The following is a 25743-nucleotide window of genomic DNA, read 5'->3' as shown; positions in this document are numbered from 1 at the left end:
GAGAAAAAAAGTTAGAATCCTGTCACCCTTCGGTTTTTTTTTCTTCACTGGCCCTAATCCTCTTCCGTACTTCTTCGGTCAAGCGCACACAAGTGTCCGTTTGCAAGATAATCAGTGACACAGACACTTCCTCATTCAAATGTCCACACACCAAGGACTAAGGGGACGCTAAAATCAGAGACGCTGCAAGTGACGCTGCACAGGGAAAGGCAAAAAAAAAAAAAAAAAACACCGACTACTGGTGAGAGCTGTCTACTTTGTACTAACTCTACACACTACTACGCGTCCGCGCCGCCCGCTCACAGTGATCGCAAACAACAAAAAGACTATGGATTAGGTGAGAGCTGTCTACTTCGTACTAACTCTACATACTACTACGCGTCCGCGCCGTACACTCACAGTGATCGCAAACAACAAAAAGACTATGGATTATTATTTTGTGATTATGAAGTCATTTGTTGCGTATGAAGTTGAAATCAAAAGGATAAAATGGAGAATGATTTAATTTGGATTAAAAATCTGACATGATGCAACCTGGCCCGTTTACTGCCGTTACAAACACCAATATCACCCTTCTTATTAATACAACAATAACAATAAAACAAACTTAATACATCTAATAAAAAATTCATTCAACTTTCATAAAATTGTTCATTTGTTCTTAATTTATTATTATTTTAATCTTATCTTTTCTGGAAGTGGAATTGACAACAGATTCTCATTTTCAATATCAACCTATCTGCAGACAGCAAAGGATAGAGTAGTTACATATTTACAAGTTCATTAACAATGGTAATGGCTCGAGGAATGTTGGTGCGAATGGTCGGCCCCTATACATTTTCCTCTAACCAAATCTGGCCCGCTTTGCAAAAAGTTTGGAGACCCCTGCTGTAGAGGGTATGTCTAGTTCGACATCTATATCTCTAGATACTGGAAGAAGCAAAAGTGTTTGGCTTGTACTGGCACCCCACTCTGTTCATGTGCATCAAATGTCACCATCCCACTGCTAACTTCTTTGTTTATTTTTGGTCCCTGATTTCAAAGTTGGGTTGTACTATCTTAAGACCTGAGACAACAACTGGGATTTTTTTTAAATTACTAAGTATAGTATGAGTAATATGTAATATAGTAATATGATGGGGCGGGGCATCAAATTTTGTGTTTCTATAATTTCAGACAATAACAGACAATAGGAACATCTTAACTCCCCTGAACATGATCCAAAAAATAAAAAGCTTCACATCTATGTAAATTGTCACTACCTGAAGACATCTCGATAATAATCTTCTCTAATACCTATAGTGTCACCTAGTGGTGGCAAGAGATCTAATTTTTAATAATTTAATGTACTGCACCGAGCCTGTTGAACAAATCCAACAGAAAATTTGTCATAACCACCTCCCGACGTTGGTCATGCTCTACGTAGAATTTTATGACTTTTCAGCAAAGACCGTGGCTATTACTGTAGCGCAAACTGCGATGATGCCCCGTATCAATAAAAACTGTGGTAACCTAACCTATGTTCCTATCTTTTCCATATTTTACACATTTGGGAATATTCCTCTAGTACAAGAGTACAAAACTATGACCACTGTAATGTGCAAAAATGGGCCAAAATTGAACATTCAAAAATTCAAAACTCTTTTTCGGTCCTTTTTACAACAATGGATGGCATGGACTTTTTTTGTATGTCTCGGGGTGCTACACGTGCCTGCCAATTTTCATAGTTCTCGGTCATATGGATTAGGAATTGGTTTTATTTTTCCACTCTAAGTAGTTCTACAAAGCCATATTGTTTTCATTGTTTATGACAACGTTAACATATCAATTTTTTCACTCAGCCCAATGAGTGTGCAACATTTGGTGAGTTTTTGTACATGTTTAATATGTCAAAACGCGATCATTTGCAGAGAAAGATTAGAAAAAAAATTCCTACAAAAACAGGGAAATGACAGCGGTTACTGCTTGGGCCCTAACTCGAGATGCAAGCAGCTATAAAATACTTTTGCGGGCCTGGCAAAGTCAGCCTGTCTTGTCTGAACTTTTCTGCCTCACACACCAGCTCTGGCTCCCCTCCTGCCTGAGAGATGACATTCCACTTCCCTTGATACAGCTTCTGTAGTCAGGGATCTGACTGCCAAGGTCCCAACCTCTGGCCGCTGCCCAGTTCACTCAGCATCCGACCCTTTGGCCTCTCCCATAGGTGGTAAGCCCATGGGAAGAGAGACCCACGCCTTTTCAGGCTGTGCCGGGCCAGCCCCCATTGGTGAAGGCCTGCCCACCTTTGAGCCCTGGGTCCAGTCTGGCTCCAGAGGAGGGCCCCGGTGACCTGCGTCCGGGCAAGGGAAAACGGAGTCAGTTTTTCTTGATTATCATAAGGGATATTTGAACCGTGCTTTATCTGGCCCCTCACCTAGGACCCTTTTGCCATGGGTGACCCTGCCAGGTGCATAAATCCCCAGACAACTTGGCTCCTATGATTATTAGGACACGCAAACCCCTCCACCACGATTAGTTGATGGCTCATGGAGGGGAGGGCAATGTTTATCAGTGTTTATGTTTTCAGAAAACATGCTCTCTTTACATCTGTTTCATTACAAACATCCCATTGTTGTTTCAGCATTTCTTGTTATAAATCTTTGAGTCTTTTTTCATTTATAATTCTTGTGAGTTTCTGCTGTTGTTTTTTGTTACGATTGTTTTTTCCACAGATGTAGAAGATAACAATAACAACAATAATAATTATAATAATAATACATCAGGTGGTTCGAGATGTCGCTTATCAAGATGCCACTCGTTATTGTGGTGGGGTGAGAGCTTTCTTGAATTAATAATACGTCAAGACACTCTTGCACCCGCTGTCTGAGGCTGTTTAACAAATACTTTGTGAACAAATACTTGGACAACTATCTATTTGATAATAAAAACCTTAAATAGAATGCTGGTGATGTAATCTCGTTTTCCTCATAAAAGGTAGGTATTCAACTCGATTTACGCTAAACTTGTAAAACAGACAAAAAAAGCCCTCCTTTATTTCTGTGCTGTACAGTGTATTATTTAGGATATATGAACACCCTATAAAATGGCTTTATTTATGAATGAGAAATTCATGAATGAGAAATATGTTTTAAATATTACTGATTATTTTACTTACTTTATATTTTACTTCATCAACAGATTCTGGTGGTGTGTTTAGTTGTCCTGGATGCAATTTTTGTACTGGCAGAGCTGCTTATAGATTTAACCATTATCCAGTTGGAACATGGCCATGTTGCACCTGAGGTGAGACTTATTTTGTCTGACTGATGATGGAAAAATATTTATTTGATCCGGTGTCGATATGGTTTGTTCACAAACATCTTATGCCCTGCAATTGGCTGCTTCAAAGTAAGCTGTGATAGGCTCAAGCTCACCTGCGAGGCTAATGAGACCAATAATGTCATATATTTTTTTAATGGCAGATTTGTTGTTTAATGTTATATACAATGTATATATCACTGACAGGGCAGCACGGTGGAACACTGGTTAGCACGTCAACTCACAATTCAGATGTGCTGGGCGTGATTCCGGCTCCTGCCTTCCTGTGTGAAGTTTGCATGTTTTACCCGTGCCTGCGTGGGTTTCCTCCGGGTCCTCCAGTTTCTTCTCACATTCCAAAAAACGTCATGGTACGCCAATTGAGCACTCCAAATTGCCCAAAGGTGTATGTGTGAGTGCGAATGGTTGTTTGTCTCTGTGTACCCTGTGATTGGCTGGCAACCAACTCAGGGTGTCCCCCGCCTACTGCCCAAAGTCAGCTGGGATAGTCTCCAGTGTGCCCGCAACACTCATGAGAAGAGATTCAGAAAATGGATGGAAATGTATGTACCATAAATTTCGGGCTATAAACCGCACCGGACTATAAGCCGCACCAGCTAAAATTCGTGATTTTTTTTTGTTTTATACTTATATAACCCGCACCGGACTATAAGCCGCATGTGCGCACGAGTTATTTACAAAGAAAGACAGTCCACAGAAAGCCTTTTTAAACTTTTAATCACATTAACATTTTGTTGTAAACACGGAAGTAACAGCACCAGCTGGGCTTAAGTTTTAATAGCATTAACATTTCGTTGTAAACACGGAAGTAACAGCACTAGCTGGGCTAAAGTTTTAATAACATTAACATTTTGTAGTAAACACGGAAGTAACAGCACTAACTAGGCGAGTAAAAAAAAACATACCAGTCAACAAAGTCACTGAGAGCCGGCTTTGTCTTCCTCCTGTCCACTGAAACCACCAAAATCTTCTTCCTCATTGTCCGATTGGAATAGCGCCAGATGTACGTCGCAACACTCTTTCTTATTCTCTCTTCCATTGTCGCGTTCATCGTCACTATCGTCCTGAGGCAAATTCACTCCTGAGCTTGTGCTCTCCTCTCCGTCACACAGCAGACCGGCTTTTTGAAACCCGTTGGTGATGGTGGATTTTTTCACACTGCTTCACGCTGTCAGATCTTGGCAGACTTGTGCGAAAGTTGCTCTCCGCATGCGTCCAGTTTTTGTAAGCGATTTCGCGCCGCTGGTCATCCAAGCCTCCCATTCAAGTCGGAGGGCCACTTTAAATCGATTCATTTAATCCAAGTTTGCATGCAACCGCTCTGATCCCTTCTTTATCAGCCAGCTCAATGGCTTTTAACTTGAAAGCTGCGTCATACGCACGCCTTCCAGCGTCTTCCATCATTGGGGTCCGTTTACGCTAACTTTCCTCGTGCACAACGCGCCACTACTGTCTTCCTCGATGTATATAATATTCCACCTCTCTCACTCTTAACTTTTCTGCTCGAGGTCCCTGATGGCCGTTAGAAAAAATGCATGTAAAGTCGCCGCATGATTGCGTAAGGTTTTTAATGTTTAATTACCATTTGTAAGAGAATATACACAAAGATGATTGTTAGGAAAGAGATGATTATTTAGGGACGCATAACTTTTATTAACATAACAGCACAACAGTGGTCCACAGCCTTTTTATGAGCGTATAAGTGTATTAGTCATGAGAAAAATCACGGAAAAAAAACATATAAGCCACACCGGACTATAAAGTCCCAATGATCATCGTCACACACACATCTGAGTGTGGTGAAATTTGTTCTCTGCATTTAACCCATCCTCATGTGATTTTGATCCATCCCCTGGAGGAGAGGGAGCAGTGAGCAGCAGCGGTGCCGCACTCTGGAATCATTTGGTGATTTAACCCCCAAATTCCAACCCTTAATGCTGAGTGCCAAGCAGGGAGGCAATTGGTCCCATTTTTATAGTCTTTGGTATGACCCAGCCGGGGTTTGAACACACAACCTTCCAGTCTCAGGGCGGACACTCTACCACTAGGCCATTGAGCTGGTATATATAAGCCGCAGGGTTCAAAATTTGAGAAAAAAGTAGCGGCTTATAGTCTGAAATTTACGATATATCAATGACATATGTTGCGTTTGATTGAGATAACCCCCTACAAAGCACCAATAATTATGAATCCTCGCAGGACTCATAATTTGTAGGGGGTTATCGAAGGTTAATCCGGGAGCTGGTGCTTGATGGCGAGCATCTGGTGGCACCCTTTAGGCCTGAATGGGCCCAAGAGACAATGTGGGTGTCCCTTCCTATGGGCTCATCACATATGGGAAAGGTGGTCATATGCAAAAAAGAGTTGGGTGGCGGCCAAAGGCTTGGCAGTCCGATCTCTGGTGACAGAAGCTGACTCAGAGAATAGGACGCCCCTTCCATGCCACCCTGAGATGTCTGCCAACATGGAGACTTTCATAGCTAATTGGGCTTGGGACGCAAGCTCAGGTCTGATCACCCTGCAGTTGGTCGCCTCTGTGTTGAGGGCTAAAACACCCTATGACCGAGAGGAACACTACTGATGATGAGTACTCGTCAATTCAATTCCCCTTCAAATCCACCATCTACTATTTACCTACAAATCCACCAAGCACAAGAATAATAACTTTTTCTGTGTTCATGGAATCTGCACAACAAACATTGCAGAGGCTCTTTACGTGACCATTAAAAGTGCAAACATAAAACGCATGAGTAAATTATAGCATATACTGAAACATACGTGGAAACATACTCCGCGTGTACATAGCACACGTTTATGCAGCGTAGTTGGAATAAACGAAACATCAAGGCAGAGTAAATGTAATCAATGTATTCTTCTAATTGAACTATTCGAATTACTGGATGAATCGTTTCAGCCTTATGTCCATAACCAACTGTTCAGACTGATGTGTGTCTTACGTGCACTTGGCACCAGGACACCCTTGGCTACAGTTTGATGATAAACCTTGTGGTTGTGACATCTGTAAGTTCATCCATCGTTCTACTGGGTGACTTCAATGCTCACGTGGGCAATGACAGTGAGACCTGGAAGGGAGTGATTGGGAGGAACAACCCCTCCGATCTGAACCCGAGCGGTGTTCTATTATTGGACGTCTGTGCGCGACACCGATTTTCTATAATGAACACCACGTTCGAGCATAAGGGTGTCCATGTGTGCCCTTGGCACCAGGACACCCTAGGCCGCAGTTCGATGAACGACTTCGTAGTCGTGTCATCGGATTTGCGGCCGCATGTTTTGGACACTAGGGTGAAGAGCTGTCAACTGATCACCACCTGGTGGTGGGTTGGCTCCGATGGTGAGGGAAGATGCCGGTCCGACCTGGCAGACCCAAACGCTCTGTGAGGGTCTGCTGGGAACGTCTGGCAGAATCTCCTGTCAGGAAGAGCTTCAACTTCCACCTCCGGAAGAGCTTTTCCCACGTCCCGGGGGAGGCGGGGGACATTGAGTCCGAGTGGACCATGTTCCGCGCCTCCATTGTTGAGGCAGCCAACCGGAGCTGTAGCCGTAAGGTCGTTGGTGCCTGTTGTGGCGGCAATCCCCGAACCTGCTGGTGGACACCAGCGGTAAGGGATGCCGTCAAGCTGAAGAAGGAGTCCTATTGGGCCGTTTTGGCCTGCGGGACTCCAGAGGCAGCTGACAGGTACCGGATGACCAAGCGGAACGCGGCTTCGGCGGTTGCTGAGGCAAAATCCAGGGCGTGGGAGGAGTTTGGCAAGGCCATGGAGAATGACTTCGAGGAAATTCTGGTCCACATCCGGCGTCGCAGGAGGGGGAAGCAGTGTACCATCAACACTGTTTACAGTGGAAATGGTGTGCTGCTGACCTTGACTCGGGACGTCGTGAGAATACTTCGAAGACCTCCTCAATTCCACCTACGCACCTTCCATTTTGGAAGCAGGACCTGGAGACTCTGAGGCGGACTCTCCAATCTCTGGGGTCGAAGTCACCGAGGTAGTTAAAAAACTCCTCGGTAGCAAGGCCCCGGGGGCGGATGAGATCCGCCCGGAGTTTTTAAAGGCTCTGGATGTTGTGGGGCTGTCATGGCTGACATGCCTCTACAACATTGCGTGGGACGGTGCCTCTGGATTTGCAGACTGGGGTGGTGGTTCCCCTCTTTAAGAAGGGGGACCGGAGGGTGCGTTCCAATTACAGGGAATCACACTCTTCAGCCTCTCTGGTAAGGTTTATTCAGGGGTGCTGGAGAGGAGGGTCCGTCGGGAGGTCGAACCTCGGACTCCGGAGGAGCAGTGTGGCTTTTGTCCTGGCCGTGGAACAGTGGACCAGCTCTACACCCTCGGCAGGATCCTCGAGGGGGCATGGGAGTTCACCCAACCAGTCCACATGTGTTTTGTGACCTTGGAGAAGGCGTTCGACCGTGTCCCTCGGGAGGTTCTGTGGAGGGTGCTTCGGGAGTACGGGGTATGGGGTGCCAAGCCAACTGATAAGGACTGTTCGGTCGCTGTATCGCTGCTGCCAGAGTTTGGTCCGCATTTCCGGAAGTAAGTCGGATTCGTTCCCAGTGAGGGTTGGACTCCGCCAAGGCTGCCCTTTGTCACCGATTCTGATCATAATTTTTATGGACAGAATTTCTAGGCGCAGCCAAGGCGTTGAGGGGGTCCAGTTTGGGGACCTCAGCATCGCGTCTCTGCTTTTTGCTTCTTCAAGCCGTGATCTCCAGCTTTCACTGGAGCGGTTCGCAGCCGAGTGTGAAGCGATCGGGATGAGGGTCAACACCTCCAAATCCGAGTCCATGGTCCTCGGTCGGAAAAGGGTGGAATGCCCTCTCCGGATCGGGGATGAGATCCTGCTCCAAGTGGAGGAGTTCAAGTATCTTGGGGTCTTGTTCACGAGTGAGGGCAGGTTGGAGCGCGAGATCGACAGGCGGATCGGTGCAGCGTCGGCAGTAATGCGGACTCTGTACCGGTCTGTCGTGATGAAGCGAGAGCTGAGCCAAAAGGCAAAGCTCTCGATTTACCGGTCGATCTATGCTCCTACCCTCACCTATGGTCACGAGCTACTGGTCGTGACCGAAAGAACGAGATCCAGGATACAAGCGGCCGAAATGAGTTTCCTCCGCAGCGTGTCCGGACTCTCCCTTAGAGATAAGGTGAGAAGCTCGGTCATCCGGGAGAGACTCGGAGTAGTCGCAACTCCTCCATGTTGAGAGGAGCCAGATGAGGTGGCTCGGGCATCTCACCAGATGCCTCCTGGACGCCTCCCTGGGGAGGTGTTCCAGGCATGTCCCGCCGACATCCCATGTCCCAAGAGCCAGCTTCTGCAGCCGGGGATCGGACCGCCAAGGTCCCTGCCTTTGGCCGCCGCCCAGCTCACAATGCACCCGATCCCTTTGGCCCCTCCCACAGGTGGTGAGCCCATGGAAAGGGGGACCAACGTTTCCTTTTCGGGCTGTGCCCGGCCGGGCCTTATGGGCGAAGGCCCTGCCACCAGAAGCTCACGTGAAAACATGAAAGTTTTTAATTTGGCAATTTTGGGAATGTCCCCAATGTGATTTGAATGTGCTGAATCATGTGAATTTCAAACTGGAAGGATGTAAATGCTTTGAAATGGGTTGAATCGGTTTAAAAATGGAGAAATGATAAGTCAAAAAGGAAATTTTGTGAAATTTTGCGCAAATTTTAAATGTCAAAATGTGGAGTTTTTGGTAAGTGGGAAGGTGTGGAATAGGTAGGTAAAAGATGAACAGTTGAAAGTAGGAACGAGTTTAATCGGTTGAAGTATGTAGAAATTAGAAGTGAATAACAAAATTTTGTGCACATTTTAAATGTGAAAACATAAAATTTTTGAATTTGGCAAGTTTGGGAATGTCCCCAATGTAATTTGAATGTGTTAAATTGTGTGAATTTCAAACTGGAACAACATAAATGTGCAATGTTGAATCTGCCGTTAAGAATGAATGGGGAAATATTTGCCGGAAATTTGTGAATTTTGTGAAAACGGAAAAATTTTTGAATAAAAAAATGTAAGCAACGGTGTCATGAATATTTGGAATAAGTGAAAACTGGAACGGATTGAATCGGTTGAAGTATGTGGAAGTAATTAAGTGTCAAAAAAGTGGGCAGAATAAGTAGAACAATAACTAGAAAATGCAATTCCTGTAGAAATTGCGTGTGAAGGCGAAGACGTTGAAGAACTACTTGGGGAATGCTGCAGAATGATGTTTAAAGTTGGAACGGGTTGAATTGGTTGAAAAATGTAGAAACTACAAGGGAAAACGGAAATTTTGGAAAATTTGGTGTGAATTTCAAAACTGAAATTCTTCCCCATGAGAGCAGCAGTAGAGCGGCGCGGGGACGAGGGAGAGTTTTTAACCCTTTAAACGGAGAGCCGGTCGCTTACATTTGATAGGTGCGGATTTGACAACATGTATAATATTTATGTTTTCAATATTTATACAATATTTTCTGTGTTATTTATACTATTAATGTTTTATTTACATGTTTGAAGCTATTATTTGATGTTCTAATAATAACATGCACTTAAATGGTTTCATATACATTTATTGACACACAAAAAATGTACAGATGAGAGGGTGACCCTACTTCACGGATTTCACTTATCGCGGGGTGGTTTTGGACCAATTATCTGCGATAATTGAGGGTTTACTGTATATATGTTCTTTGAATTTTGTGGTCAAGGATCTTCCATATGACAGAACACTGAAGTTCTCTTCACTGGTTTTTGATTTGGCTTTCAGTGTGATAGGTATGGAGTAAATATTGGGGTAACAAGTTTTGTACTTGATAAATACTGTTAAGCTTGAATATTGAAAAATATATAAGTATTCAAATGAAAATAATCTGCATCATCACAGCAGATGGGTGTGGCAAGCTCGTGGTCGGGGACAGGCAGAAGGTCAAGCGAAACAGAGTCCAGAGCAGATTTGGAAACAGGTTTTTGCTACACAGTGAATCAGGGAAGAGGCATCACGCCACACAACAGATCAAGCAGACGGGAATCATGTAGCATAACAGAACCAGGTGGCAGGCGTACGTGTATCGAGGCAGACAAACCACCGCAGGCTTGTAGGGGTTTGAATACACCTCCTAATCAGCCGGTAACAAGGGTACAGGTGGCAACGATCAGGTAGGTAGGTAGGTAGGTAGGTAGGTAGGTAGGTAGGTAGGTAGGTAGGTAGGTCGGGAGGGAGAGAGAGAGAGAGAGAGAGAGCGCAAGACTTTATTGAGGGGGGAGGGAATTCAGGAGCCAGCAGTTAGATACAGAAACACAAAGATAGATAAACAGATAGACAACATAGCTTAGTATTAAATAGATTAATAATTGTTGGATAAACAATAAACAGTTCCCCGCACAGACGGAAGATCAGGTAGCTTCGTGCCCACAACAGAAACCGCTTTCCTCACTAGTTTGTCCAGGCGGGAGGCATCCCTCTTCTTGACCCCCCCCCTCCAACACACCACCACAAAGAATAGAGTGCTCGCCACAACAGAGCGATAAAACATCCGCAGCATCACGCTGCAGACATCGATAGATGCCAACCACCTGAAGAAGTACAGCCGGGATTTTCTTTTTTTACGTATAGCGTCCACATGAGCAGACCAGTTGAGTTTGTCGTCCAACAACACTCCAAGATATTTACAGGACTGCACCCCACACAGTCCCCCTTGATAGTCACAGGCTCAGGACAAGGCCTGGGCCTCCTTGGACTTGGCGGTGTTGAGGTGCAGGTGTTTGGAGCCACACCAATCAGCAAAGCGCCGGACTAGGCCTCTGTACTCCTCTCGTCCATCTCTGATACAGCCAACAATAGCAGTATCGTCCGCAAATGTCTGCACATGGCAGAACTCAGAGCTGTATTGGAAGTCAGAGGTGTACAGGGGGAACAGGAAGAGAGAGGCACCACTCTCTATGGTCCTCCCACGCTGCTCCTCACCATCCCTGACTCACAGTCTCCCAAGCCCTAAAGAATGTTTATTAAAGTCAGTTTAACTTTAAAATGTTTAAAAAGTGTTTAAAGATACAATAGTGTTAAAAATACAAATACAAAATACAATAAAATGTTTAGAAATACTGAAATATAATGAATAAGAAATTATACAAGTCTTGACTTTTATAATTTTTTATAGAAATATTGACTCCACATCGTGGATTTTCACCTATTGCGGGGGGAGGGGGGCTCTCTGAACCAATTATCACCAATAAATGAGGGATCAATGTACTTTGTTAGATTTTTCAATGTTCAAGCCCAAACATTTATTTTCAATGTCAAGTTTTATTAATTCAAGTAAAAACTTTTGACCTCAATCCAACTCCATGGATAGGAAAAATAAATGGCCAAGGCAACGGAGGAGTGGGTCAAGAAGAATCAAATGCAAAACAATGACTTACCCAGACCTTAATTCAATAAAACTGAGCTGAATCTTTGCGTTGTCATGCAAGAGCCTTAAATTATAAAAAAATAGATGAGATCTTTAAAGTTGAATACATCCGTACTGACTAATTCGTAACTTCCCTAAAGCCCCCCCAAGTTTATATTTCAGAATCTGACTCCGTATTACGATATATATATATATATATATATATATATATATATATATATATATATACAGACACACACACACACGCACACACACACACCGTATTTTCCGGACTATAAGTCGCTCCGGAGTATAAGTCGCACCAGCCATAAAATGCCGCAAAAAGTGAAAAAAAACATAAATAAGTCGCTCCAGAGGATAAATCGCATTTTGGGGGAAATTTATTCGACAAAATCCCACACCAAAAACAGTCATGAACGAGCAACAACAGGCTAAACGATAGCAACAACAGGCTAAACGATAGGTATGCTAACGTGACAAACACAAACAAAGAGCTGAGAACGGGCCTGACGTAACATATAGAGTGATTAAGGACAACTATTACATGAATGACATGTTTATAAAACCATCGGTGTCACTCCAATTCATTAAATCCATCGATCGTTCTTTGTCAACAATGGCTGCGCGCGGCTGAGGGCGCTTGCACTTCAAAATATTCCACAGGCTCATATAATGATAAACTATATTTCAAATAACTATAAGATAAGCAATAATATTATCAAACCATCCATGCACTTTAAATCCATTAAATCCATCAATCAAATTCCTCGTCCTTTGTCAACATCGCCGCGCGTGCGCCCTGACGTCAGCCTCGTCTTTATTCCACAGATCTAGTATATAACTATATTGTAGCGTTAACAAAGTACAAGGATAGACGTGGGGTTGGTAAACGGCTCTTTATTCAACAAAACAAACTTCCAAGCGTGTGGCGGCGTGGACGTCCAGACACGAGAGCTCCATGGCAGAGGACCGGGCGTGGGTCATGGCCATGTCCGAGCCCCATGCACCGTTCGCGGACAGCCACTCGGCCGAGCGCCGGCCCCCGACTCAGTAGAGTAGGACCAGGCGTGCGTAAAAGCCATAATAGTTTTTCAAACCTTCTATGTCACTCCAAATCCTTAATTCTTTCAAACTCTTTGTCCTCCGTGTCACTTAGAAATGATCACAGCTAATGATGCCGGTAGTCCTTACGTGGGTCCTTTATGTAAACAACCGCTGTGCCGTGCCACTGACGTCACTTGAAATAGTAATCCATTGGTACATCACGGTTCTCCAAACTTTCTTTCTGCTGCTCGATGACTTTTTTCAGCTGCATATTTTACAACTTGAAGTTTGTAACTTGCAGAATATGAGTTTCTTTTTGGGGCCATTTTTCTTAAGCCCACCCAGTTGATGAGTCACGGCCAACGGTGAAATTTAAAGCGCCCTCATCCAGTTTTGTCTGAAAATATAATTTTTTTCAGATGTAGTTTATTGTTTTGTTTATTTGGTTGTTTTATCAAAGACAAAGTCTGCTTAATTTCGATTTTTTTTTTTCATATACCAAGACACACAAAGAGATTGAAATTACGTTCCCAGTATCCCTTGGTGAGATAGTACACATATGCATACAAGCAACACAATTTAACCCAAGAAGGCATAAACAATGAATAAATAAGAGTGTTGAATAAATGATAAATAAACAAATAATAATAAATAATAATAATAAATATAAGAGGAGCAAACAGACAGTGGACTTGGATATGGTGCTTTAAAGTGTTAATTGCTTTATTTGATGTTTTCCCTATTTTTTATGTTTTGAATATGTTCAAGATAAAGATATAAAAGCATGTGAAGTGATCAACTATACTAGAAATAACATGGGAAGTGGTCAACTATACTTGTAAGTGATGTCTTAATGATCAAGTAAAAATTTGTGAAAAAAAAACATATATGTCGCTCCTGAGTATAAGTCGCCCCCCCACCCAAACTATGAAAAAAAACGCGACTTATAGTCCGGAAATTACAGTGTATATATATGTATATATGTATATATATATATATATATATATATATATATATATATATATATATATATATATATATATATATATATATATATACATATATATATATATATACAGCAACCCGAGCGAGAGGGGTTACATGCGGAGGATGCGGGAACAATGGCAACTTCAATACCCACAGTCAACACTATCGGCCAAGCAACTAGTAGCTCAATGTTCCAATATCCATAAACGGCACCTGCTATCACACCTCGAGATTGATGAGATACAACACAAATGCCATAGCGAAGGCCAACCAGAGCACCAGGTCAGAGACGAGTTAAATCCATGTAAAAGTCCAGAGGTTGGGTACGAAACCCCAATAAGCACAATCAAGCTGAACGAGGCAGCAACTGACCTGAAGAACAAGATCACGGTGAGAATGCATGCTCGGGAACCTAGATACACACTGCAGAGGCTAAGTGAAGTACCCTCAGAAAGTCTCCTAGAAGATGTGAATGCAGCATTGACAACAATTCCTACGGCTACCATCACTGAAACCAATGAGCTGATATACACCTCAGCAGCAGTGATCCTAGAAATGCTTGGCTACAAGAAGAATGACCATATGCGACCACAACAGTGCCCACCATGGAAGAGAAGGCTGGAGGCCAAAATCAAGATAGCAGGGAGAGAAGTGAGCCAAATGACAGAGGCCCAGAAAGGTGCAATGAAAAAGCAAGTTCCCAAGAAATACAGCCAGATGCCCATACCTGAAGCACTCGAAACTGCCAAACAAAGACTCCAAGCCTTGGCCAGCCGCCTAAAGAGGTACACAAGAGAGAATGAAGCCAGACGAATAAACAGGTTGTTCACAACACAACCAGCGAAAGTGTACGCTCAGTGGCAGGGGAATAATAGCAGAGCAGACCCACCAAGGCTGGAAACTGAACAGTACTGGAAGGATATATGGGAGCGGGAGGCATCACATAAGAAGGATGCACAGTGGCTGGTGGCTCTGAGAAAGGACCACAGCAAGCTCCCTGAACAGAACCCAGTAACCATCACAGTGGCAGACATCCAGAGAAGAGTCTCAGGAATGAAAAACTGGACAGCACCAGGCCCTGACATGATCCACAGCTACTGGCTCAAGAAACTTACAACTCTCCATGAGCGCCTGGCAGCACAAATGAACCAGCTGCTAAGGGATGGGACTCACCCTGAATGGCTAACCCAAGGGCGTACGATCCTGATCCAGAAGGATCCATCAAAGGGTACAGTCCCATCCAACTACCGGCCAATCACCTGCCTCTCCACAACATGGAAGCTGATGTCGGGCATAATATCAGATAAGATCAGCAGGCACATGGATCAATACATGAGCACTGCTCAGAAAGGGATTGGTAAAAATACCAGAGGAGCAAAACATCAACTCCTGGTGGATATAACAGTCACCCAAGACTGCAGAACTAGACGTACCAACCTGAGCACTGCCTGGATTGATTACAAGAAAGCATATGACTCAATGCCACATACTTGGATCACGGAATGCTTGAGGCTGTACAACATCAATGGGACTCTGAGAACCTTCATCGCCAACTCGATGAAACAGTGGAAAACCACACTTGAAGCCAATGGCAAGCCACTTGCACACGTGACCATCAAATGTGGTATATACCAAGGAGACGCTCTGTCCCCAATGCTGTTCTGTATAGGACTGAACCCCCTCAGCCAAATAATCAACAAGACGGGCTATGGATACCAACTCAGGAATGGGGCCACCATCAGCCACCTCCTCTACATGGATGACATAAAGCTGTACGCTAAGAACGAGCGGGACATTGACTCCCTGATCCACACTACCAGGATCTACAGCTCTGACATCGGAATGTCATTCGGACTTGAGAAATGTGGCCGCATGGTGACTAAAAGAGGAAAGGTAATCCACACAGAGGGGGTCTCACTCCCAGAAGGAACAATAGCAGACATTGAGGACAGCTACAAATACCTTGGAATCCACAGGCAAATGGCAACCTTGACGAGGAAACAAGGAAAGCAGCCACAGCCAAATACCTCCATCGAGTAAGGCAAGTCCTAAGAAGTCAGCTCAATGGCAAGAACAAGTCCCTAGCCATTAACAGCTACGCCCTACCAGTAATCAGATACCCTGCAGGAATCATACGGTGGCCAAAGGAAGATATACAGACCACAGATATCAAGACACGGAAGCTCCTAACCATGCATGGAGGGTTCCATCCCAAGTCCAGCGCCCTGAGACTGTACACTAGCCGTAAAGAAGGAGGCCGAGGACTAGCGAGCGCGGGGCTCGGACATGGCCATTACGCACGCCCGGTCTGTCAGGAAGTCCACACCGCCACACGCTTGGAAGTTTGTTTTGTTTAATAAAGAGCCGTTTACCAAACCCACGTCTATCCTTGTACTTTGTTAACGCTACAATATAGTTATATAGTAGATCTGTGGAATAAAGACGAGGCTGACGTCAGGGCGCACGCGCGGCGATGTTGACAAAGGACGAGGAATTTGATCGATGGATTTAATGGAATTAAAGTGCACGGATGGTTTGATAATATTATTGGCTCGTATTATAGTTATTTGAAATATAGTTTATCTATCGTTATATGAGCCTGTGGAATATTTTGAAGTGCAAGCGCCCTCAGCCGTGCGCACCCATTGTTGACAAAGAACGATCGATGGATTTAATGAATTGGAGTGACACCGAAGGTTTTATAAACATGTCATTCATGTAATAGTTGTCCTTAATCACTCTATATGTTACGTCAGGCCCGTTCTCAGCTCTTTGTTTGTGTTTGTCACGTTAGCATACCTATCGTTTAGCCTGTTGTTGCTATTTAATGAATTGGAGTGACACCGATGGTTTTATAAACATGTTATTCATGTAATAGTTGTCCTTAATCACTCTATATGTTACGTCAGGCCCGTTCTCAGCTCTTTGTTTGAGTTTGTCACGTTAGCATACCTATCGTTTAGCCTGTTGTTGCTATTTAATGAATTGGAGTGACACTGATGGTTTTATAAACATGTTATTCATGTAATAGTTGTCCTTAATCACTCTATATGTTACGTCTGGCCCGTTCTCAGCTCTTTGTTTGTGTTTGTCACGTTAGCATACCTATCGTTTAGCCTGTTGTTGCTATCGTTTAGCCTGTTGTTGCTCGTTCATGACTGTTTTTGGTGTGGGATTTTGTCGAATAAATTTCCCCCAAAATGCGACTTATACTCCGGAGCGACTTGTATATGTTTTTTTTTCACTTTTTGGGGCATTTTATGGCTGGTGCGAGTTATACTCCGGAGCGACTTATAGTCCGGAAAATACGGTATATGTATATATGTATATATATATATATATATATATGTATATATATATATGTATATATGTATATATATATATGTATATATGTATATATATATATGTATATATGTATATATATATATGTATATATGTATATATATATATATATGTATGTATATATGTATATATATATATATATATATATATATATATATATATATATGTATATATGTATATATATATATATACACACTTACAAGATTCACAGATCAAATAATTATTTTTCTCACTATACCTAAACTCTACTCGTATCCAGACAATAATTAATTGTTATCAATAACTTACTTTGGCAGGTGTTTCACTACCTAAGCCTGGCACTTCTTACATTCTTCATGGTGGAGATAGCCGGCAAACTGTTCACATATCGCCTTGAATTCTTCCAACATAAGTTCGAGGTGTTTGATGCGTTGGTGGTGATGCTGTCTTTTGTGCTGGACATAGTCTTCATCTTCCATGATGATGTATTTGATGGAATGGGTCTACTTATCTTGCTGCGTCTCTGGAGGGTGGCTAGAATCATCAATGGTGAGTAAAACAATGATGTAGAAATATTGAATGTAAGATGATTTGAAGAAGCTCTGCAACTTGAGTAGCATGACAGGTACAGCAACACAAACTACTAAACAAATATTTGAAAGGTGCTGTAGATAATCTTGCTTTCTTTTCCCATATTGCAATAATAATCTGGAATATTATTAGCGTAAACTGTACCATAACTGCTGTACTTCATGCATATGTAGTTCTTAATTCCTGGTACTTTTGCTAGTTACTTAAATCTGCAGTATCTCACAAAAGTGAGTACACCCCTCTCAATTCTGCAATGTTTTAATTATATCTTGTCATGGGACAACACTAAAGAAATGACACTTTGAGACAATGTTAAGTAGTCACTGTAGAGCAGGGGTCACCAACACGGTGCCCGCGGGCACCAGGTCGCCTGTGAGGACTGCATGAGTCACCCGCAGTACTGTTCTAAAATTAGCTCAAATAGCGGCATTTGTCAGTGAGCTGCATCTATTTATTTTACAGTCAAACCTTGGTTTTCAAATCGGAATTCGAACAAAAACTTTGAAATTGTTTTGCTTCGGTTGTCGAACAAAATTCGGAGGACGAACCTCGCGAGATGAGCCGGGAGGACCCAAGAAAACCCGACCGCGCGGCCCGGATGCCGACTGACTCCGTTGTTATTATATTTTCGTTACTTTGAGGATTGCATTAACCCCTAATCATGCCTCCAAAGAAAGCAAGTGGGAGCAGTAAAGCCATCCTATAACACAAAGACACTCTTAAAGCAATGCGACAGTGAGCGCCCTGCGCGCTGCGGTTGCGCGATCGGACCAAATTAAGCTCCCTGTGCACTGAGGTCCGCTTAAATTTTGGAAATTTAAATCCATTGAAATCTGATGTGTTTTCAAAGTGTTCCTTTAATTTTTTTGAGCAGTGTACTATAGTATATATAGAATTCTTCAGACTTCTTGGTGAAGTGTACTATTCTCACACTATTTATATATATATATATATATATATATATATATATATATATATATATATATATATATATATATATATATATATATATATGGGTCACTGACCCACCACCAAACCGAATGATGTTGCAGGCAGCATAGCGCTCTGCTTGGCTTCTCCAGACCCTTTCACGTCTATCACAGGTGCTGAGGTTAAACCTGTTCTCATCTGTGAAAAGCACAGGGCGCCAGTGGCGGACTTGCCAATTCTGGTGTTCTATGGCAAATGCCAATCGAGCTCCACGGTGCTGAGCAATGAGCACAGGGCACACTACAGGACGTCGTGCCCTGAGGCCTCCCTCGTGAAGCATGTTTCTGACTGTGAGGGCAGAGACATTCACACCAGTAGCCTGCTGGAGGTCATTCTGTAGGGCTCGGGCAGTGCTCAACCTGTTTGTCCATGCACAAAGCAGCAGATATCGGTCCTGCTGATGGGGACCGTCTACGGCCCTGTCTGTCTAGGATTTCTGTCTAGGACCATCTACGGCCCTGTCCAGCTCTCCTAGAGTAACTGCCTGTCTCCTGGAATCTCCTCCATGCTCTGGAGATTGTACTGGGAGACACATCAAATCTTCTTGCAACAGCACGCATGGATGTGCCATCCTGGAGGAGTTGGACAATCTGCGCAACTTCAGGAGGGTTAAGAAATGGCCTCATGCTCCTAGTCGTTATAATTAAAAGATTGAAATATTAAAGTCCCAATGATTGTCACACACACATCTGGGTGTGGTGAAATTTGTCCTCTGCATTTAACCCATCCCTGTGTGATTTTGATGCATCCCCCTGGGGGAAAGGGGAGCAGTGAGCAGCAGCGGTGCCGTGCTCGGGAATCATTTGGTGATCTAACCCCCCCAAATCCAATCCTTAAGGCTGAGTGCCATGCAGGGAGGCAATGGGTCCCATTTTTATAGTCTTTCATATGACCCGGCCAGGGTTTGAACCCACAGCCTTCCAGTCTCAGGGCGGACACTCTACCACTAGGCCACTGAGCTGACTCTAGCTAAAGCCAACAGTTGTTGAAAAACAGTTAAAAAAGATCAAGAGGGAGGAACTTGAAATGGCCTCCACCTGCAAAACCAGTCTTGTTTAGGAGACCATCTTGTTGTTGCCCCTCTAGTGCACCTGTTGTAAATTCCATCAACACCAACGCAGCTGAAACTGATTAACAACCCCTACTGCCACGTACCTGACCAAAACCTTATCAGAAAAGTCTAATTGAATTCATGCCATACACTGGTAAAAAACTGCTCCTTTAATTTTTTTAAGCAGTGTATATAGAATAGTACACTATTCACCAAGAAGGCTGACGAATTCTGAATGTCTCATTTTTGTCTCATTTTTGTCTAATTTTTGCGCAGAGCATACCGGCATCAAGCATAAAATACATGACTACATTACCTTTATTCCTAAGGAAGTCACCAAGTAGCAAATTAATGCCAAACATATTAAGAATTTAATAGATGATTATAAGCAACAACACTACGAATATCAACGCCTCCTCCAATTACAGTTGCTGTTTGACCATTGTAAAGCGCTAAATAGTGCGCTGGTGTGAATAGGTTTCAAATTAAGAGCCCAAGCAGGAGGTGTCACTGCCTCACTGTATGATGCTGTCTTAACATTGTTTGATGAATCTGACTCAACTTATCTTCATCTATATAGCATTTAAATGGACACAAAAGAGATGATGGTCCATTCTTATTAAGTAGTCCAGTTTATGTATCTTTTGATAGGGAAAATGAAAAAGGTTAGCATTTTCTATTTTATCCAAGCATTTTGGAGAAATAATGAAATAACAAATGCTTTTAGAAATGCCCAAGATACGGGGATCAGCCAGCCTCAAAATGCATAAAGGCCTATTTCAAGCTCTGAAAACCTCATAAAACGATTTGCCTTGCTGTAGCTGAGCAAAAAATGAGCAACCTTGTCACATCTGTCCATTTACTTTCATCGGTCACCAACATACGTATGTGAATACAATGCGTTTCGAGAGGCTTTATGTCAGGTGAATTGTTAATAGGTTGTTATATTTTATTGAAATCTGTAAGGGTTCATTTGCCTTACATTAACCCTGAAGTCCACAAATGAGGGTACTCCCTCCGCCGCCGATTCAAAAAGGAAGTGCTTTAACGGCCACACTCACACACACACTGAAGAGCTCCTCGCTGGACGTCCGGTGCTCCCAATCTTTCCAGCAAGTTGACCTCTGGGGGTTGTCTTGCAGTTATTTATCGGACATTTAATTGGCCGATGCGCTCCACGGCAACCCTCCTTGCTGAGTGGCAGGTCGGCTGACATAGGGAGCATTCTTGCTGAGCGGTGGGCCGGCCAACATAGGGAGCATTCTTGCTGAGCGGTGGGCCGGCCGACACTGTCCACGGTGAGCCTCCTCACTGAGCAACTAGCTGGCTGACATATTCCACGGCAAGCCTCCTCGCTGAGAGGCAAGCCTTTTTTCATACTTCAGGAATAGATGTACGTTAATCCTTTCTTTCGGCTGGGTAGCCACAGCATATCTATGAGGCATCTTTGCTGCCTAAATATTAAAATAATACAGTATTCCAAAACAACAGACATTGATTAGCAAAGCAAGCAAGCCAAAAATCAAGAGTAACATGCCTTTGTTGCCTTTTCTGACGTAGTCGGGCTGATGTCAAGTCAAGTCAAGTTAAGTCAAGTTTATTTGTATAGCCCTAAATCACAAACAGTCTCAAAGGGCTTCACATAGCCAAAATTGACAATTATTCTCAAAGCATCCCCTGATCTTAAGCTCCCAAAAGGGCAAGGAAAAACTCAAAAAAACCCTGCCAGGGGAAAATGAGAAACCTTGAGAAGGGACCACAGATGGAAGGATCCCACTTTCAGGATCACCAGGTTGTAATGGATGCAGAGAGGGCACAAGTAATACCCATCCATCCATCCATCCATCTTCTTCCGCTTATCCAGGGTCGGGTCGCGGGGGCAGCAGCTTTAGGAGGGACTCCCAGACTTCCCTCTCCCCAGCCACTTCATCCAGCTCATCCCGGGGGATCCCAAGGCGTTCCCAGGCCAGCTGAGAGACATAGTCATGACCGCGCTTCTCACCCTATCTCTAAGGGAGAGCCCGGACATCCTGCGGAGAAAACTCATTTCGGCCGCTTGTATCCGAGATCTCGTTCTTTCGGTCACGACCCATAGCTCGTGACCATAGGTGAGGGTAGGAGCGTAAATCGACCGGTAAATTGAGAGCTTTGCCTTTTGGCTCAGCTCTCTCTTCACCACAACGGACCGGTACAGGGTCCGCATTACTGCCGACGCTGCACCAATCCGCCTGTCGATCTCACGCTCCATCCTCCCCTCACTCGTGAACAAGACTCCAAGATACTTGAACTCCTCCACTTGGGGCAGGATCTCATCCCCGATCTGGAGAGGGCATTCCACCCTTTTTCGATCGAGGACCATGGACTCGGAGGTGCTGACCCTCATCCCGACCGCTTCACACTCGGCTGCGAACCGTTCCAGCGAGAGCTGGAGATCACGGCCTGAAGAAGCCAACAGCACCACGTCATCTGCAAAAAGCAGAGACGCGATGCTGAGGTCCCCAAACCGGGGATTAAAAATTATGAACAGAATCGGTGACAAAGGGCAGCCTTGGCGGAGTCCAACCCTCACTGGGAACGAATCCGACTTACTGCCGGAAATGCGGACCAGACTCTGGCATCGGTGATACAAGGACCGAACCGCCCTTATCAGTTGGCTCGGCACCCCGTACTCCCGAAGCACCCTCCACAGAACCTCCCAAGGGACACAGTCGAACGCCTTCTCCAAGTCCACAAAACACATGTGGACTGGTTGGGCGAACTCCCATGCACCCTCGAGGATCCTGCCGAGGGTGTAGAGCTGGTCCACTGTTCTATGGCCAGGACGAAAGCCACACTGCTCCTCCTGAATCAGAGGTTCGACCTCCCGACGGACCCTCCTCTCCAGCGCCACTGAATAGACCTTACCAGGGAGGCTGAGGAGTGTGATTCCCCTGCAATTGGAACACACCCTCCAGTCCCCCTTCTTAAAGAGGGGAACCACCACCCCAGTCTGCCAATCCTTAGGCACTGTCCCCAATGTCCACGCAACGTTGTAGAGGCGTGTCAGCCATGACAGCCCCACAACATCCAGAGCCTTTAAGAACTCCGGGCGGATCTCATCCACCCCCGGGGCCTTGCCACCGAGGAGTTTTTTAACTACCTCAGTGACTTCGACCCCAGAGATTGGAGAATCCGCCTCAGAGTCTCCAGGCCCTGCTTCCTCAATGGAAGGCGTGTAGGTGGAATTGAGGAGGTCTTCGAAGTATTCTCCCCACCGACTCACGACGTCCCGAGTCGAGGTCGGCAGAACGCCATCCCCACTGTAAACAGTGTTGACGTTGCACTGCTTCCCCCTCCTGAGACGCCGGATGGTGGACCAGAATTTCCTCGAAGCCGTCCGAAAGTCATTCTCCATGGCCTCACCAAACTCCTCCCACGCCCGGGTTTTTGCCTCAGCAACCGCCGAAGCCGCATTCCGCTTGGCCATCCGGTACCTGTCAGCTGCCTCCGGAGTCCCGCAGGCCAAGACGGCCCGATAGGACTCCTTCTTCAGCTTGACGGCATCCCTTACCGCCGGTGTCCACCAGCGGGTTCGGGGATTGCCGCCACGACAGGCACCAACGACCTTACAGCCACAGCTCCGGTCGACCGCCTCAACAATGGAGGCGCGAAACATGGTCCACTCAGACTCAATGTCCCCCGCCTCCCCCGGGACGTGGGAAAAGCTCTGCCGGAGGTGGAAGTTGAAGCTCTTCCTGACAGGAGATTCTGCCAGACGTTCCCAGCAGACCCTCACAGAGCGTTTGGGTCTGCCAGGTCGGACCGGCATCTTCCCCCACCATCGGAGCCAACCCACCACCAGGTGGTGATCAGTTGACAGCTCCGCCCCTCTCTTCACCCGAGTGTCCAAAACATGCGGCCGCAAACCCGATGACACGACTACAAAGTCGATCATCGAACTGCGGCCTAGGGTGTCCTGGTGCCAAGTGCACACATGGACACCCTTATGTTTGAACATGGTGTTCATTATTGAAAATCCGTGTCGAGCACAGAAGTCCAACAATAGAACACCGCTCGGGTTCAGATCAGGGGGGCCGTTCCTCCCAATCACGCCCTTCCAGGTCTCACTGTCATTGCCCACGTGAGCATTGAAGTCACCCAGTAGAACGATGGAGTCCCCAGAAGGAGCGCTCTCCAGCACTTCCTCCAGGGACCCCAAGAAGGGTGGGTACTCTGAGCTGCCGTTTGGTGCATAGACACAAACAACAGTCAGGACCCGTCCCCCCACCCGAAGGCGGAGGGAGGCTACCCTCTCGTTCACCGGGGTGAACCCCAATGTGCAGGCGCCCAGCCGGGGGGCAATAAGTATACCCACACCTGCTCGACGCCTCTCACCGTGGGCAACTCCAGAGTGGAAGAGAGTCCAGCCCCTCTCGAGAGGGCTTGTACCGGAACCCAAACTGTGCGTGGAGGCTAGTCCGACTATATCTAGTCGGAATCTTTCTGCCTCGCACACCAGCTCGAGCTCCTTTCCAGCCAGAGAGGTGACATTCCATGTCCCAAGAGCCAGCTTCTGCAGCCTGGGATCAGACTGCCAAGGTCCCTGCCTTTGGCTGCCGCCCAGCTCACATTGCACCCGACCCCTTCGGCCCCTCCCACAGGTGGTGAGCCCATGGGAAGGGGGACCCACGTTTCCATTTCGGGCTATGCCCGGCCGGGACCCATGGGCGAAGGCCCGGCCACCAGACGCTCGCCTTCGAGCCCCGCCTCCAGGCCTGGCTCCAGAGGGAGGCCACGGTGACCCGCGTCCGGGCGAGGGAAAACAAAGTCCATTTATGTTTTTCATCATAAGGGGCTTGGGTGAGCCGTGCTTTGTCTGACCCCTCACCTAGGACCCGTTTGCCATGGGTGACCCTACCAGGGGCATGAAGCCCCGACAACATGGCTCCTAGGATCATAGGGGCACGTAAACCCCTCCACCACGATAAGGTGACGACTCGCGGAGGGGGGCACAAGTAATACCTAATATGAAAATCAATGAAAAAATGGATGTCGGAGGTGCCCTCGATTGTCCTGGCAGTGTCTTCCAGGAGGTTGAGCTGCAGTTTCTTCATCTTGAATTGGTCCCCGAGAATCCAGCTAGCCGCGATCAGCTTTTGCTCCACCTAACCCCCTCCCCAGCCAGGGAGGGGGTGGGCAGAGAGAACAAAACAAACTCCGGCCAAATCGGCCACTACAAGTTAGTTAAAGGCCATCTCATAGAAATGTGTCTTTAAACGTGTCTTAAATGTTTCTACTGAGGTAGTAGTTCTAATATCCATTGGTAGGGCATTCCAAAGCTCTGTAGCCCGAATAGAGAATGCTCTAGAACCTGCAGACATTTTCTTGGCCCTCGGTGTAACTAAAAGACTAGCGTTTTGCGAACGAAGGTTACGAGACGGAACATAAGAAACGACTAGGTCGACAAGATATGAAGGCGCTAAGCCATGCAGTGATTTATAGGTTAGTAGAAGAACCTTGAAGTCACATCTTAAATGGACCAGGAGCCAATGTAATTTGGCTAATATTTGGGTAATGTGATCAAATTTTCTTGACCGTGAGAGCAGCCTCGCAGCGGCATTTTGCACTAACTGTAGACTTTTGATACTGGACTTAAGAAGACCAGAGAATAATACATTACAGTAGTCCAGGCGCGACGTGACGAACGCATGTATAATAGTTTCCGCATCCCCGGTCGAGAGGATCGGACGAATCTTAGCAATATTACGAAGGTGAAAAAACGCAATCCTGGTTATATTCTTAATGTGTTTTTGAAAGGAGAGCGTTTGGTCAAATACTACCCCGAGATTAGTTACCGTATCACTCTGAGTGATAGCACGGTTATCTATAGTTATAGTGGTTTCCTTAATTAAGTGTTGATAACGAGTAGGACCAATTATCAACATCTCAGTTTTATCTGGGTTAAGACGAAGGAAGTTGAGAGACATCCATTGCTTGATCTCCGCAAGGCACGCCTCGAGATTACAACAGTCCCGCGGATCTGTC

At 45.3% G+C, this 25743-nt stretch overlaps 1 protein-coding gene across 4 annotated transcripts in view; it reads left to right on the top strand.

Moving 5' to 3' along the window:
* Positions 1 to 25743, top strand: part of hvcn1 (hydrogen voltage-gated channel 1) — a 74057-nt gene that overhangs the window by 8234 nt on the left and 40080 nt on the right. For all 4 annotated transcript variants that reach the window (XM_088392662.1, XM_088392653.1, XM_088392669.1 and 1 more), the window contains 2 exons: positions 3178 to 3282; positions 17405 to 17636. In XM_088392662.1, the coding sequence (XP_088248788.1) occupies positions 3178 to 3282; positions 17405 to 17636 (337 nt within the window). The remainder of the gene's footprint in view (positions 1 to 3177; positions 3283 to 17404; positions 17637 to 25743) is intronic.

Source organism: Syngnathus floridae, chromosome 1 (assembly GCF_059516105.1).
Source record: "Syngnathus floridae isolate MCC-2025c chromosome 1, RoL_Sflo_1.0, whole genome shotgun sequence".
NCBI lineage: Eukaryota > Metazoa > Chordata > Actinopteri > Syngnathiformes > Syngnathidae > Syngnathus > Syngnathus floridae.
The sequence above is the reverse complement of the archived record's forward strand: the minus strand, read 5'-3'. Positions and strand labels throughout refer to the sequence as shown.